This window comes from Azolla caroliniana, unplaced genomic scaffold (assembly GCF_043228905.1).
Source record: "Azolla caroliniana isolate FFs.n. ecotype wild unplaced genomic scaffold, voAzoCaro1.0.p SCAF_10, whole genome shotgun sequence".
In the NCBI taxonomy this organism is placed as follows: Eukaryota; Viridiplantae; Streptophyta; class Polypodiopsida; order Salviniales; family Salviniaceae; genus Azolla; species Azolla caroliniana.
Genome location: NW_028230445.1, coordinates 17,302,621 through 17,318,986, shown reverse-complemented (window position 1 = coordinate 17,318,986; position 16,366 = coordinate 17,302,621). Strand labels below are relative to the sequence as shown.

Here is a 16,366-nt window from a genome sequence, read left to right as displayed (position 1 = left end):
GCGAGTGTTGGGGGGCAGGCGATTCACGAGATATGACCCTCTTATGACATTTCGGTGTGAAAGCAAAGCCTGAGACATAGTGTTCATGTTCTGATTGTCTGGCGGATGTCGTCATGGTTGAGCGAGTGGTGGGACAGGCAATTCACGAGGCATGGCCCTCTTATGACGTTTCAGTGTGAAAGCAAAGCCTGAGACATGGTGTTCATGTTCTGATGGTCTGGCAGATGGTCTCACAGTTGAGGTGAGTGATCGGACAGGCGATTCACGAGACATGACCACCCTCTTATGACATTTCAGTGTGAATGCAAAAGCCTTGACTTGGTCATACATTCCAGCTCCTCCTCCTCCTCCATTGAATGCAGGCAGCAGGCCGTGTTGCTTTTGTCTTTTGCTTTTCTTTCTTTCTTTTTGATTCTGTTTGTAAAAGAAAGCACGCTTTGATGTCGCCCGAAGAGGTGTCATTCTCTTTCTCTTGAAACGCCATTACAAGACCAGGTACTGCTCGACAGAAACTCCACATCTCTCTCTCTCTCTCTCTCTCTCTCTCTCGTTTAAATTGTATTAGTGGTGTTGTTGTTGTTGTTATTTTTATGTGTCATAAGTAGAATATTCTCCATCCACTGTTTGTGATATAAATTCTTGCGTTTCACTTTCGATCGATAAGGAAATTTCGAACTGATTCAACGCCAAAAATGATATCAGCTACTTTTCTGAATCCATAGAATGAGTACTATTAGATGTTTTGTGGGATCATATTGTTTGATATCTTGAACTGATGATTCTATTCGTTTGGACTAAAAAATATGTCAAATGCTTTTCTGAATCCATATAATGAATATAGATGGATTTGTTTTTTTTTGGTTATTAGCTCTAAACTAGTGAATCTATTCATTTCAACTAAATAATGATGCAAATGTTTTTTTTGGAATTCATATAATGAGTTGTATATGTAGGGGATTTTCGTACTTTGCTAATTATGTCTATTATCTCGGGTTTCTTCATGACTTACTGATTATTAAACTACATGATCTAATCACTAATCAGTACTATTTAGTAGTAAAAAAGCATTTTTTGTTTGTTTAACATTCCACTTGTTTCTAGAAGATATGACATCAAAGCAGTTGCTATAGTATATTTGTTTATTTTATGAAGCATGATGGTAAAAAGATATCACAACAGTATGAATGCGTATTCTTCGACAAAATAAAGCTTCATTATGTCATCATTTGTCGACGTGATTTCGTGTCTTTTCCCATGGTATTTTGTGAAGACAGGAGCTGATCAGCAAAATAATAATGAATGTGAGTTAAGGTCACATTATAAATTGAAACATTTCTCAATATTGAAAGAAATATATCATGACATGTTCTCTCATGAATTTTGAACTAATGATAGATTTTTCTGTTCTGAGAATTCAGGTAGCACCAAACCATCCACAAATGTGCATTCTACTTCATCTCACTCACAATTTCTCCCTAAGGAAGCTTTATCTGGGGGAGCCAAGACTTTTACAATGGCAGAGCTCAATAGGGCAACATCAAATTTCTCTATATCTAATAAAATTGGTGAAGGTGGATTTGGTGTTATCTACAAAGGTACACTAAATGATGGAAATATTGTGGCTATCAAGCGTGGAAAAAAGGTATGTTCACATATTTAAAAGGAATATCTTCAATTGGGGAGGGGGGGGTGGGGGGGGGGAGAGGTCTTCACATTGATGCAAGGTTCTTTACCTCTACAAATAGAAGAGCAACAATGGGTTGATTGGTGTTTACGGGGTCGAACATTCTTTTTAACAATAACTTCTAATCTCTCGTATCATTGCTCCGCTAAGTCTCTCCGGTCCTCTAAAAGGCTGAGCAAGAATGGAAAACACATAACTCTGATTATGGATCGTGGCAAATGTTAAAAAGTAGTTGCCATTCTAAATCATCAGTTGTAGTGAATGCCTTCATTTGGAGAGTTTTGATTGAGGGTTTGCCTTTGGCATTAGTTCTAAAGTGACTTGAACTAGCCAACATGCAATTGCTTCTTTTGCATTGCTCAATTGGAAGATAATACTCATTTAGTGATATAATTGTATGATTTTACCGAGAGAGAGAGAGAGAGAGAGAGAGAGAGAGAGAGAGAGAGAGAGAGAGAGAGAGAGAGAGAGAAATCTCTCTTGTATTCTCGAAATTTATGGCATGAAAGATTGTTGTGCATCAAGTATACAAACTTCTTATATGAGCATTCATGTCACCAAAGACAATAACTTCCCCCTTAGCAAAGGTTTTATATATCTATCCAAATAAGATTAAAATTTATAATCTTGGGGAGGAATGTAGCATGCAACTACAAAAAGTAGGCATGTTAGCCAAATTTTCTATTTTTTGCATTCATGTTTATTTCTTATGATCGACACATATTTCTCCAATTCCATCATAGTCAAACGTGTCATCCCTCCTTGTCCTCTTCAATGTCTTGGACTTTTCATCCTGATCAAAGAGTGTATATTATAGGTTTCTAAAACTTGAATTCTTTGATTATCATGCTCCCAAGTTTGTGCAAGAAGTATAATATCCATTTGATTGATCAACTCTATGCCAATTCTTGCATTCCATGGGTATCCATTGCAATTCCAAGAAGATAATATAGTAAAAGATGAGCTAGTCCCTGTGAGAAAAGCTGTTAATAGCAGCAGCGGAAGACTTAAAACAAAATAGGCACAGCCAAGCTGTGAGAAGGCTGTTAGACAGCAGTAGAAAAAATGGTTGCAAAGAGTAGAGACACAGCCAAGGAATAGAGCTTGTTTTAAGTAGCAAAAAAGAAAATGAAAACTTATACAAAAGAGGCTGGTATAGCCTATTTATACAAAATTGGGGAATGTGGGTGAAATGGCTGTTTGGTAGTTAAGTGACTCTTGTACTACCAAACAGGTACAAAAAACTAGGAATATCTTGGAAAAGGTAGAAGAGAGAAAAGGCATTTAAAGCATTGCAGATTCTAGAGAGAGAAGGCATTTAAAGAGTTGCAGATTCTAGAGAGAGAAGAATCTGAGAAAAGAGAGAATGTAGTACAAAGATAATAAATATGAAAGAGAGTGCAGGGCTGGAGCTGCCACCCTCCAACACCTCCTCTCAGCTCCAGAACGGCAGTCCAACATTGAGTCGATCAAGGAGCTGATCAATGGCTTGCCTTGGAAGTGGCTTAGTAAATAAATCAGCCACATTTTCTTGAGTAGGGCAATATGCCAAGTTGATGACTTGTGATTTCACTAAGTCACGAACAAAATGGTAGTGCACTTCGATGTGTTTTGTTCTACCATGAAATGCTGAGCTATGTGCCAAGGCACGTGCACTTTGGCTGTCGGTGAAAACTGCAATAGGAGAGGTTTGCAAAACACCAATGTGAGAAAACAATTGCATCAACCATAGCAACTCACAGCAAGTATCCAAGTAGGCGCGATATTCAGCTTCCGTCGATGAAGTAGAAACTGAGTTTTGCTTCTTCGATTTCCAAGAAATCAAACCTGAACCTAACATAAAACAATAGCCAGATGTGGACCTTCTAGAATCAATATCACCTGCCCAATCAGCATCTGAGTAGCCAACAAGCTCAATGCCGCCTCTAAAAGATAGACCATAGTCGAGTGTGTTGGCCAAATACCGAAGAACTCGAATAGCTGCTTGCCAATGACTTTGTCTTGGAGCAGTTGAGAATTGGCTGAGAATACTCACGCTATAGGACAAATCAGGCCTGGTATAAGTTAAGTGAAGAAGGGACCCGATTAATCTCCTATATTTCGTGATATCCTCAAATATGGGAGAATCGTCTTCACGAGATAGCTTTGAGTTTGGATCCATTGGACAGGAGAGTGGCTTGCAATTTGTCATGCTATAGGTCTCAAGGAGCTGCCTGAGATACCTATGTTGGCTGAGAAAGATACCACCATGTGATTGATAGACCTCCATACCTATGAAATAATGGAGAAGTCCTAGATCAGTCATTTCAAAGGTTGTTTTGAGGTCAGCGCGGACCTCCTCGATTTTAGATGCAAGGGACCCTGTAATTAGAAGGTCGTCAACATATAATATGATCAAGCAAAGCAAATTATCTTGGGAAAAAACATAGAAATTGCTGTCAGCATTACAGTTTTGAAACCCAAGAGAAAGAAAGAAGCTATCAATTTTGTCATGCCAAGCTTTGGGAGCTTGCTTTAAGCCATACAAGGCTTTGTGTAACTTGTAGACCATGTTTTTCTGCTCTAAAATCTCGAAACCTGGAGGCTGTTCAACATAAACCTCCTCTTTCAAGTCACCATTAAGGAAGGCTGACTTGACATCCATTTGAAAAATGGCCCATTTGTTGTGAGCAGCAAGTGCAAGCGCACATCGAATAGATGTGTACCTTGCTGTTGGAGCAAAAGTTTCCTCATAATCCACTCCTTCAACTTGTGAGTAGCCTTTTGCCACTAAACGTGCCTTGTGCTTATCCAAAGTACCATCAGCATGGTATTTGGTCTTGAAAATCCATTTCAATCCAATGACTTGTCGATGTGGAGGCCGTGGGACCAGCTCCCATGTATGATTCCGCTCAATGGAATCAAGTTCAACTTCCATTGCTGCTTTCCACTTTGGAAGAACAAGGGCCTCTTTTGCTGTTGTGGGTTCTTTTGATTGCACAACAGTGCACAATAAGGCAAAGTTGCATGAGTGAAGAGGCCGTTGTGACTTACGTGTTCGAGAACCAGATGTATACTCATGAAGTTCAGCATCGGAGAGATGAGAATCACGAATGGTGGCTTGAAGCCACTTGGGAAGTGGTGGAAGCTGGTTTGTAGAGGGAGTGGAAACAAGTGGGGTTGAGGGAGAGGTTTGAATTGTTGGCGAAGTTAGAGATTGAGTAGGAGGAGATGGGAGGCTTGAAGATGAGACATCTTCGTCTAAAATAGGAGATTCCGGAGGAGCTTGGATTTCAACCATGAACTCAGGTAAAATCCTAGAGTCATCCGGCTGAGACTCCACAAAATGAACATCCCTAGATATGACTAGGGACTTTGACTCTAAATCCCATAACCTGTATGCTTTAGATTGTGTGCTGTAACCAAGAAATTTGCATTTCTTGGTTTTGGACTCAAATTTCGTCCTTTTATGATCTGAAATGTGAACATAAGCATCACAACCAAAGACTTTAAAATGAGATACTGAGGGCTTTACACCTGTAAATGCTTCTTCAGGCGTCATTCTAGCAACTGCTTTTGTTGGGCAGCAGTTGATGATGTAGACTGCTGTGTTGACAGCTTCACCCCAAAACGAGAGAGGAAGATCAGATTGAGATAGCATCGTACGAGCCATCTCTTGGACTGTCCGGTTCTTCCTTTCCACGACTCCATTTTGTTGAGGAGTATTGGGTGTAGAAAATTGGCGAGCAATGCCTCGTTGAGAGCAGAAATGGTCGAAAGCTTTGGAGATAAACTCTCCACCATTGTCTGACCTGATCTTTCGAACTTTCTTCGATGTCTCGTTCTCCACGAGAGCTACCCATTCTTGAAATTTTGCGAAGGCTTGGGATTTTTCTACAAGAAAATAAACCCAAACCTTGCGGGAGAAGTCATCAATTATAAGCATGAAGTAGCGTGCACCACCAAGAGTAGTGGTTTTCATGGGACCACAAAGATCCATGTGCACTAACTCCAAGATAGATGTTGCTCGGTGAGTGGCTTCATGAGGGAAAGGCTCTCGATGTTGCTTGCCATGAAGACAAGCAATACATGGGGTATTGGGAGATTTGAAAATAGGAAGACCCTCAACTAGTTGGGAGGAGGAGAGCTTTTGAAGAGAATCATAGTTGAGATGACCAAACCTAGCATGCCACAACGTGGGATCTTCTTGTGCCACCAAGGCATGAGAGCCTTGAAGAAGATGAAGAAGATGAGATTTGGAGTTTTCCAAGGGGCTATGGGAGCTTTTTAGGCGATATAAACCCCCTTCTTGTGTGCCACTAGCTACAATTTGTAGGCTGTTGGTGTCAATCACTTCCAAAACTGAGCTATCAAAGTAGACTCCATAACCTTGCATGGTGATTTTGTAAACCGAAAGTAGGTTGGTAGAGATGCGAGGCACATGTAGCACATCTTGAAGAACGACAGGTTCTTCACTTGAAGAATTGTCAAGAACCACATTACCCACACATGAAGCCTCAATGCTTGAGGCATCTCCTATAGAGATTTGGGAAGAGCTAGGCTTCACATCATGCAAAATGGATTTGTCATAGGTCATGTGTGAAGTGGCACCACTATCTACTAACCACTCATCGATGGTTGAAGTAGTTGGTCCAGCCAAATGTGAAGTATGTTCCTCAATGCCAAGGAAAACTGTTTCTTTGGCTGAGTGGGCCGAGTTGGATTTCGGTGTAGGTTGATTTCTGGTAGAAGAAGAGTTCTTAGCATTGTCCCTTTTCTTTTTCCGACAATCTGGCTGAATGTGACCTTTGTAGCCACAATAATGACAAGTGAGCTCCTTGTAAGCTGGGTTGTTTGGCGGTCTTGGATTGGGTTTGTTGTAGGAGTTACCATTTTGCTTCCACTTGCCTTTACTTGTCGCATGTAGAAGCGTCTCATTGGAAGTTTGAGCACTTTTCTTCCTTGTTGCCCTATCTTGTAGCATACCAAGAAATGTATTCATGTCAGGTGTGTTGGGAAGAAGAGAAATGGTGTCACAAAAGGCTGAGAATGACTCAGGCAACTTTATCATTAGACGATGCACAAACTCAACTTCAGTGGACTTGCTTCCCAAAGAAACTAGTTCCTTTTGGAGAGTGACAAATTCCGTTATTTGATCCATGATGTTGGGAGTGTCATGAATCTTGAGATTTGCTAGTTGGCTTTCAATAGCTATCATTTGAGCATGATTAGCTCGATGATACCTCCTTTTGATGGCTGTCCATAGTTCATTGGCTGTCTCGTCATCTTTATCTTGAAATTGACGAGCAATGCTCGGTTTAATATTAAACATGAGGAAAGCATGAGCACGAGAATCCTTATCTAGCCAAGCTTCAATCTCAGCGTTAGATGAGCCAGCAACTGATTTGGTTGAAGAGGATGAAGTTACTGGTGGTTTCTTGTCACTACCATTGACTACATTCCATAAACGATGGTATTGTAGCAAGGTCTTTATTTGTAGCTCCCAATCCAAGTAATTGTTCCCATCCAAGATGGATTCTTTGGGGAGTTGGGGAATGGTTGATGAAACAATGGTGGCATGTGAGGCCATGGATATCCTCCTCTTGAGCTACAGCTGGACAATTTACAGCAGTTGTAAGTAGATACTCAGGGTCTTTCTACTTCTCCCTAGATGCTAGGTGAGGCTCAGATAAGGGGAAAAGAAAACAGAAGAGCCTCCTCTGTAGGGTTGGGAGGGAGGGATAAAAGAAGATAGGTCTGTGTGCTCTTTGGCAAAAAAAAATCAGGCTGAGGATATGGAGACCTCACTGCTCTGATACCATGTGAGAAAAGCTGTTAATAGCAGCAGCGGACGACTTAAAACAAAATAGGCACAGCCAAGCTGTGAGAAGGCTGTTAGACAGCAGTAGAAAAAATGGTTGCAAAGAGTAGAGACACAGCCAAGGAATAGAGCTTGTTTTAAGTAGCAAAAAAGAAAATGAAAACTTATACAAAAGAGGCTGGTATAGCCTATTTATACAAAATTGGGGAATGTGGGTGAAATGGCTGTTTGGTAGTTAAGTGACTCTTGTACTACCAAACAGGTACAAAAAACTAGGAATATCTTGGAAAAGGTAGAAGAGAGAAAAGGCATTTAAAGCATTGCAGATTCTAGAGAGAGAAGGCATTTAAAGAGTTGCAGATTCTAGAGAGAGAAGAATCTGAGAAAAGAGAGAATGTAGTACAAAGATAATAAATATGAAAGAGAGTGCAGGGCTGGAGCTGCCACCCTCCAACAGTCCCTTGGTTCATGTGTCCCTATTTGTCTATTTTTTTCAATCTTCGAAGACACCCTTAACCGTACTTTTCCATTTTCTTCTTATGCATTACGACAGGCATTTTATTGTGAAATGGTACAATCTTCACTCACAAAGTATTATGTACCTTTGAGGTACAGCCAACTATTTTTTAGTACAATCTTGTCGTTATATTATTGTCCATTGTGTATACAATAGGACTTTCTCCCAAACAAATATCCCAGCTCAATGAACCCCATGCATGTTCATATTTGACATGCCATAATACATACAAAATAATTCTCCGATGACCATTCCAAGTGATACAGGTGTTTCCAAACTCTTCTCTTTGATCCCATGGATGAAAAATTCATTGATTGTTGTCCAATTTCTTTCAAATCTTGCGTATTTATACTTTTCACATTCTTTCCTTGATTTATCACATGCATGATAGGCAAGATAGAGAAAACATCACCTCCACATACATTGGCCCATGACTTTGTCATTTTTTTAGTCACATCCTACTTCATTATGTCCATTTTTTCCTCCTTTAATGCTTTATTTAACTCAATCTTGTTGAAATGCGCATTTGTTTCCAACCAAGCTTACTTACATTCTCTAACCTCATATTCAGGCTGTGCAACCATTTTCTTAAGAATCCCTATCTCAACAACAAAGCTTGTAGTTTCACATTCTCCCGCTTGGATGTCCTAATCCCTTCATTTTGCTTGTTTATGGTTTCTTGTAAAGAAAGTAAATGAGTCATAAGCAATGCTTCCTTCATGTTTGAAGTTGTTGCATTGAGATTGAGAGTCGTCGGTGATTTTGGCTCATTATCAATCGTACTCTTGGACTTTGTGGCCCCTTTACGAGTGTTTTCCATTTGTAAGGCCAAACCCTATAAAAAGTATGATTTTGAAATTGGTATACCGTTACTTGATTAGAGAATTTATCTTCCAAGATCATATTGTAGATATTGTCATGATTCTAAAATCGGTGGTGAGATTGTGGTCGATGAGGCCAGGGCCTACGATAAGTTGCTTTTGCTCGACCTATTGTAACCCCTTCTGCTACTTGGGATCCCATTTGTGTAGCCCTTGATTGATTATAGCATGAGTAGGATTGATGAGGCTAAAGGAAACAATGATCATTCTTTGTTTATGAGGTTATGTGGCTGTGTTGTCCATCAACAACTTCTCTCTTTATCTCTTCAGCTCTAGCAAGAAAAGCCCCAAACACTGTTGGTCCTCATATTCCATTACCTTGCATAGTGGACTGAAGTCTTGCTTAAAGAGGCAATGATCTCTCCCCCTTATTTCATAAAATATAACACAATGACAAACATAGTGCTCTTCAGATTCCACTCCATGATTACACAATTGGCAAATTCTCTAGAGATATTAGTGCATATCTACATACCTCAATCTTTAACTGATGTGAAGAAGTTAGCCACTGCCCTATTACATTGCACAATGCATTTGATAGATGTATGTCCATATAAGAGGGCCTGATGATGAATGTATCCACTGATGTCCATATAAGATGGTCTTATAGTGGGCTGTCTTTCTACAAGGAGATGTGGGGCTGATCCATTTTATTTTGTTTTCCAAATTGGTAATATCAGTTCAGATCACTCTATTCTTTTCTACTTTGCATGCTTAGATGGGGACAATCCAAGCTATATTGGAGTCAGGATAGTGCATTTATGTTAATGCCAAGTGACTCAAATTATTGTTGTGTTTCAGGATATCAACAATGAATATCTATGTTTAGCAAGTTGTTTTGATGACACAAGTGCCAACTTTGAGTACCTTGGTTTAGGTATCTCACAAAGTTGATGGATATTGGTCACTGATCAGAATGATGCCTCCATCTTTGCTCGAATTATATCATGGGGCACTGTTGCTTTGCTCCTTATCATGCAATCATTCACATGAAAGGTCTCTAAATCTTTCCAGTTATTTGCCTTGTTAAGACTCGGTACCTAGGTTTCCACTCCATAGAGAAAACTTGGTGTGTCAAGCGTATTGAATGGCAACATTTAGTCCGTGGCTCTTGGAACTGCAAATGTGCACATTGTCTTTTGAGAGCACCAAGGGCTGAATATCCATGAGAAAGTCTGACACAAGCAGCCTTCTGTAAGGAGAACCTAGGCCTTGTAAATGTTACTCCTAGGTATGTTTAGGAGCGTGTGCAGGCCACTTTTCCTCTCCCAAGAAGAATTCTCCTTCTAATCTTGTTACCCATGCTTGAGTGGGTTAAACTCCATTACTTTAGTTTTATCCATGTTTGTCAACAAACCTGTGTCCCAACAAAATACTTTTAAGGCCTTCAAATATCTTTGTAGTCCCTCTGGAGAGTCAGAAATCAGCACAATATCATTAGCATATAGTAATATTTGTATAGCTATACCCACTAAGCATGCTTCCAAACCCCCAAATTTCTTTATGATGTAATGTGATACCTCATCTCTATAGAGACTGAAGAGAATGAGTGATAGTTGGCATCCTTGTTTTATTCCACTTGTGCTAGCCACAGCCTCTCACAAACCATTGGGAGACAGCATTTTTCCTGACACAGATTCAGACAGTGCATAGATTCCCCATTGCATATCTACAGGCACACCGAGGGCTTCTGCTATTGCATAAGCCGAGCGCGTGCCACAATTTTAAAGTCTTTTCGGAAATTCACAGAGCATCAATAAATCCCCTCATTATGGGCTCTACACTCCTCGATAAGGGCTCGGAGGTCAATATGTGATCCAAAGTTCAGAACCCTTTCCGAAAGCCTGCTGTCCAGCTGAATGGCAGCCATTTTTCTCTGTCCATATACTCAATTCTGACTCTAGGATCGAGCCATATAGTTTATCCAAGTTATGGCCAAACATGATTGTCCTATAGCTGCTTGGCATCATGGGATCTCCACTTTTGAGGATTGGCACAATTGTATGTTCTGTCTATCTAGTAGGGAAACCTTCACACATAGCTCTATTAAAGATGTTTGCTAGCAATGGGAGCAAAGTAAAGTGCACACCTATCAATCCATCAGGATCCTGGGCCTTCCCAAGTTGTAACTGATATATGGCATTTCTTACATTTTGTGGAGTAAAAAAGGTAGATTCATCTGGGCGTGAGCCATGTGGGTGGGGAAGTGGAGGCTGCCCTAGGATATCATATAGTACCTTTGCATATTCATGTCACTCCTGAGGTAAGGTCACTTGTGTGGTAGTTTACATGCTCTTTTACTTTTGTGTCCTAGAAACAAGCGATACAAATTATCTTCAAGTTTAGTTAAATGCAATGTCTTCTTCTTCCCCACGAATTGTTGTAAGGTTGCTCTTGCTTGTTTGTGTATAAATACCCCGAGTTACTTTGCGTTGTGGGCATCTCCTTGTTTCACAACATTTCTCATCATACCAACTATTTTGTATGACTCTACCAAGTTTGGGAGCATTGGCCATTGTGGGGAAAGGCATTTTTGGCAGCTTTATGCAATGACTTTGATAGTCCTTGTGTAACTTATTCTAGGGGTTGAAAGGATCTAAATCTAGCATGCCATCATATACTCCACAACTATACACATCCATTGTCTCTCAAGTAAATTAGTACTTAGCCAGCTCACTCTCCTTCTTAGCATATACATTCCTTTTACATCCACCCTTCACCACAAAGCATATATATGCATGTTCTGCTGCCAAGCCAATAGGTCTACCATATATAATGAACTCTGTTATTTCAGATATAGTAGATGAAGATCCTATCAGGTAATCGTCTGTGCGTGCAGCTCCTTTTGGGTTCCGACATGTCAAAGCATCTGGTCCATTATATATTGTGACAATCCATTATATATCACAAATCCATGCGCACTTCCCAAGGCTAGAAAGTGTTTGCCATATTTCATTACATCACACATATTTTGGCTTTAGACCAACCACTTCTGCCATAACTTTTCCATAACCAGCCTTGTTGGTGTCAAACATAGTTCTTTGTTCATCCTTAATCATGCATTGATGTCTTCTAATAGTGTTATGCCCCCCATAGTAGCAAATCTTATGATATCATCATATAATTGTAGATACAATGATTCTTTGTGAGGTGTGAACCTCAAGTAGGCACATGGAAAGTAGCAAATTGCAATTGTAGTTCCCCAAGGGAGAATTTGTTCTAGGACAACAACAATAATACAACTACAACAGCTCATCAACTGTGCAATCACGGCTTTCTTATGTTCCGTTACTCCTTGTGCTACAAGTCAATCAAGGACTACAGAAGAGGGATCTCAACCAAGGCACTCCGAGGTTATAATCGATCACACAATAGCAATGTGCCACACATATAGACCGTGAGCATTTGGACCATGGCCTCATTGCCCTTCTCATCGACAATAAGCCATTATCCCTCGTTTCGGATATCTCTCCATCTTGGAGGAGGTCATGCTAGAGATTCTTTTTAAAAGCAGAAGTTTTAGTCTATCTAAGTTTAGAATCTTAAGTTCTGGAATATCTAGATTCTTTAGTACCCCATGTTTAGATATATTTATTTTGGTTTGTTCCCAAAGAGGACAATAGGTTTTAAGTTGCATCTCTTGTTTGGCCTTATAGGCAACTTAGCCTCTTAAAAGACATTAATAAAGCTTTCTTATTTCTAGCATTGCCAATTTCCTTTAGTGTGTTGGAGTTTAGAATCCATTCAGTACATTTGCACAGCATGCACTTTCTAATGCATAGTGATTGGATAAGTTTGGTGCAGGATTTGATTGAAGCACGAATGACCGCACAATTCCAAAGCGAAGTTAACATTATGGCGAAAATAGATCATCTATGCCTTGTGAAATTGATTGGCTACATAGAGGAAGGCAATGAACTGATTCTAGTGGAAGAGTATGTGCCAAATGGAAATCTTCGGCAACATCTTGATTGTGAGTGCTGTATGTTGTGCTTTAATAAGTGCCCTTTTTATCAGGTATTTCAAATCGATTATATTTTTGTTAAGAGTTACAATTTTCCTGATAACCCACATCGATTTTCAATTGTATGTTCATGTTCTTTTCCTTTTGATTCAGTACTGCTAGAAACTCAACTTTTCGTTCTTTCATACCCATACACCAGTAACTAGGCTGTAGATTCTTGGTCATCAGTGATGCAAATATGTGTTTATGTTTGTTTACTTTCTTCTTATGGGTGTTTTTACATGCTCACACTAATCGTTTATGCTTATTAAGATATGCATTAAGTAGTTGTATTTTAATTGTCCTGTTTCTGGATGTAGGTGAATTTGGGGTGGTTTTGGATTTGTTTACTCGCTTGGATATTGCAATTGATGTTTCCCATGCTCTGACATACCTCCACGTTTATGCAGGTTGGTGTTTGATTGCATGATAAGCTAATTCATCTCAATTAAATAACTTTTGGAGTTTTCTGAGCCTATAAAGGCACTCATCTAGACTCTTGCAACAAAATGCTACACCTGATTTCTTGAAAAATGCATTTTCTATCAAATGAACAACGTATACAAGAGGTTGTATCATATTGAGGGAAAAACTAGTATGACTGCATTCATAGAATTTGGAATTGCAGTGAAGGCATCAAATGGCCCAAATTTTGCTAGCTTTTGTGAATGGATATCATATAACCAGATAGCATTATGATTTATACATTAGTAGCAATGCTTTTGCATCCCTTAGAGTGTGTGAACTAGACTTCCTTCGAATAAAGTATCTTCAAATCCTAATTTAACGGGGATGTGTGAAATCTGTATATGGCAGTCAAATACTTTTTAAGATTTTTTAGCGAAAACAACCTAATGATTAGCTTATTTGATAGAATGGCCGTTGTTTTTAAAAAATTACAATAATGCCCCTTTGTAGTAGTACATTTTCGAGAATCAAGGGGTATTTTGATCTTTTTGACTATTTATGTCGTTGTCTGATCATCTTATCTATTTTTCTCCTTTTTGGACAGAACAACCAATCATCCACAGAGATATTAAATCCTCAAATATACTTTTAGCGGATAATCTTCGGGCAAAAGTATCAGATTTTGGATTCTCTAGAGCTGGTTCTCTAGACCCTGAGTCCACACATGTTGTTACACAAGTGAAAGGAACACCTGGGTATTTAGATCCAGAATACTTCAGAACCTACAAACTGACTCCCAAATCAGATGTATTTGCTTTTGGCGTACTACTGGTTGAGCTATTGACTGGAAGAAAGCCGATTGAACACAATAAGGTTACTGATGAAAAGATTACCGTACGATGGGTTAGTTCTCTATATTCTCAAGTTAAATAACATTGTTGTGTATTTAAGTCTATTTTTGCACTATGGTAGAGGGGGAAAATGTAGTCAATCCAACCATAGTTGGTTGTATTTCAAAATAAACCATTCACTTAGGTTTTTGAAGAAACGGCATTTCCTTCTTTTCTTGGGTTTGTCTTGAACCAGGCGAAAGAAAGAAAGGATGAACTTCAAAGAAAGACATTAATGCCTCAATGGCCAATGAAACCCGGCAATGATTAACAGCTTATACTGATTTTTCATCTTGAAGATCAATGCAAGAAAATGTAATGTCCAATGTTCAATTGTGAGTGATAGATAATGTCTAAGAAGAAAAGAGAGATGAGAGATAGTACAAATACTCATTACTGGTGTTGGGGAAATGTTGGGCACCAAAAAGTTTTCTTGTGCATGAAGGAGCTCACAGAAGCAATACATTTTTTTTCACCAGTGTGAAAAGAGCGTAAGTTGAGATCCAAAGTCATGCAATGTCTACTGCCATAGTATGGAAATAACCTAAGTTGGCATCCAAAGTGATACAATTTCATCCACCATTAAGTGGAAAGGGCCTAATTTCATCGGCCATAGTATGGAAAGGGTCTAGATTGACAACTGAAGTGATGTAATCGCGTCTGTCATAGTATAGCCTAAATTGACATCCAAAGTTATGCAATTTCATCTGTTATGTGGAAGGAGCCTCAGGCTACATCCAAAGTATATGCATTTTTGTCTGCCATAGTCTGGAAAGAGCTTAAGTTGACATATCTGATGGGTTTATCGACATATCTGTTTTATGCAGGCATATATGAAGTTCCAGGAGGGTGACATTGCGAGTCTTTTGGACCCTCGATTGGAACAATCTGAAGTGAATCTAACTGTGGCTGAAAGGATATTTCAGTTGGCATTTAAATGCTCTGCACCAACGAAACATGATCGACCACATATGAAGGAAGCAGCAGAGTACCTTTGGAGGGTTCGAAAAGACTTCAAAATCCCTATTCATTAAATAACATCAATCGGTTAGTGTGAGTTTCGTTATGCAAAAACATGATTATTTTTGGAAAGGCAGTCTTTTTGTCAGCTTTTTTTGCTGGTAATCGTCCATTGAATTTCAACATATAAGCTCCTAGGATAGATTATGTGCATTTTCATTTTGACTTATGCTCTTAAATATTCTTTCACGTTTCTTTAGATTACCAGTCTCTAGTTATATATGATAGTGATACTTTTAGACGAAAAACATATAGAGAAAAGACGACCAAAACCAAATATGTTTTTGTATGTAAATCAAAATTATTGTACTCATTTTAAAGGACATGTTTTCTTTTGTGTTTCTAGTTTCATTAATTGTTGTAGGCCGTTGTGTAATTAATGATAATCTAAGACAGTTCAAACTTTATTATCTAAACAATCAACTATGTCTATAGTGGGTGTTAAGAGATACTATTGTAGGTAATCTTAAGGTAATATATCTGTAGACTATGCACATTCAAAGTAATCTTATCCAAATGTTTGAATAAGCTATATATTTTTTGTTTTATATTTCTGTGCAGGAGACCAAGTGTACACTCATCAAGATCAAAGAAGGAAACTTACGGGACAATAAACCTAACAATATTTGGGTAATGGTTTATGCAGCGGATAGGATATACATATGAATAACAGGTGCCGCAAGAAAGATTGGAGTTGTTTTGATATATTACCATTATTTTGGATTGGAAACTGACATGATAGCTGGTCCAAATGTATTATGCCATGATTGTGGTTTAATGATGCAAACTGATATGGATTGGACAGGAACCCTGGTGAAATCTTTTCGTTTTGATTTATTACATTGATTATTAAACAATAATTCAAAGCATGTGTCACCATGATTGTAATTTCACACACGAATATGAATTGATTAAGATATTCTTATTTTATAAATCTGGATCATTATACAACGTATAATTTTCTGGAGCATTAGATCATTTGGCTCATTGTATTGAAGTAGTGTTATTCCAGAGTTAGTTTAGTTTCAATTTTTAGGGACAAAATTGAGCTGTGAATTTTAAGAAATGTAGGCTATGTTTGTGAGAGAGCATCGTGCTCCTGCTCATGCATGTATTTCAAAGGTTGTGGATTGCAAGAAACATCAAATAGCTACCACAGAGGG

At 38.8% G+C, this 16,366-nt stretch overlaps 1 protein-coding gene and 1 long non-coding RNA gene across 8 annotated transcripts; one reads left to right on the top strand and one right to left on the bottom strand.

Moving 5' to 3' along the window:
* The first annotated feature begins 380 nt into the window (after nt 1-380).
* LOC147859261 (calmodulin-binding receptor-like cytoplasmic kinase 2) lies at nt 381-16,137 on the top strand. Of its 7 annotated transcripts, none has more exons than XM_087325299.1 (8): nt 381-495; nt 1,153-1,301; nt 1,419-1,642; nt 12,687-12,855; nt 13,206-13,295; nt 13,898-14,196; nt 15,011-15,230; nt 15,765-16,137. In XM_087325299.1, exons 2-7 carry the CDS (start codon nt 1,217-1,219, stop codon nt 15,215-15,217), a joined length of 1,074 nt encoding a protein of 357 aa, XP_087181425.1. In that variant the 5' UTR covers nt 381-495; nt 1,153-1,216; the 3' UTR covers nt 15,218-15,230; nt 15,765-16,137. The 7 variants fall into 7 exon arrangements, with proteins under 7 accessions (XP_087181425.1, XP_087181429.1, XP_087181428.1 ...); XM_087325303.1 differs by having other exon boundaries at nt 409-495; nt 1,180-1,301; XM_087325302.1 differs by having other exon boundaries at nt 427-495; nt 1,168-1,301.
* On the bottom strand, nt 8,496-9,508 carry LOC147859262 (uncharacterized). The gene is made up of 2 exons (XR_015530310.1): nt 9,371-9,508; nt 8,496-8,599 (listed from the first exon to the last, which is right to left on the bottom strand). It is a non-coding gene; the product is annotated as an uncharacterized LOC147859262 (long non-coding RNA).
* Nucleotides 16,138-16,366: the final 229 nt, after the last annotated feature.

Excerpts from the sequence above, each read along its gene's own strand:
- LOC147859261 (XM_087325299.1), top strand. The coding sequence starts at position 1,217 with ATGTCATCATTTGTCGACGTGATTTCGTGTCTTTTCCCATGGTATTTT. Across the intron at positions 1,302-1,418 it reads TCAGCAAAATAATAATGAAT|GTAGCACCAAACCATCCACA; the intron begins GTGAGTTAAGGT and ends CTGAGAATTCAG. Across the intron at positions 13,296-13,897 it reads ATACCTCCACGTTTATGCAG|AACAACCAATCATCCACAGA; the intron begins GTTGGTGTTTGA and ends CTTTTTGGACAG.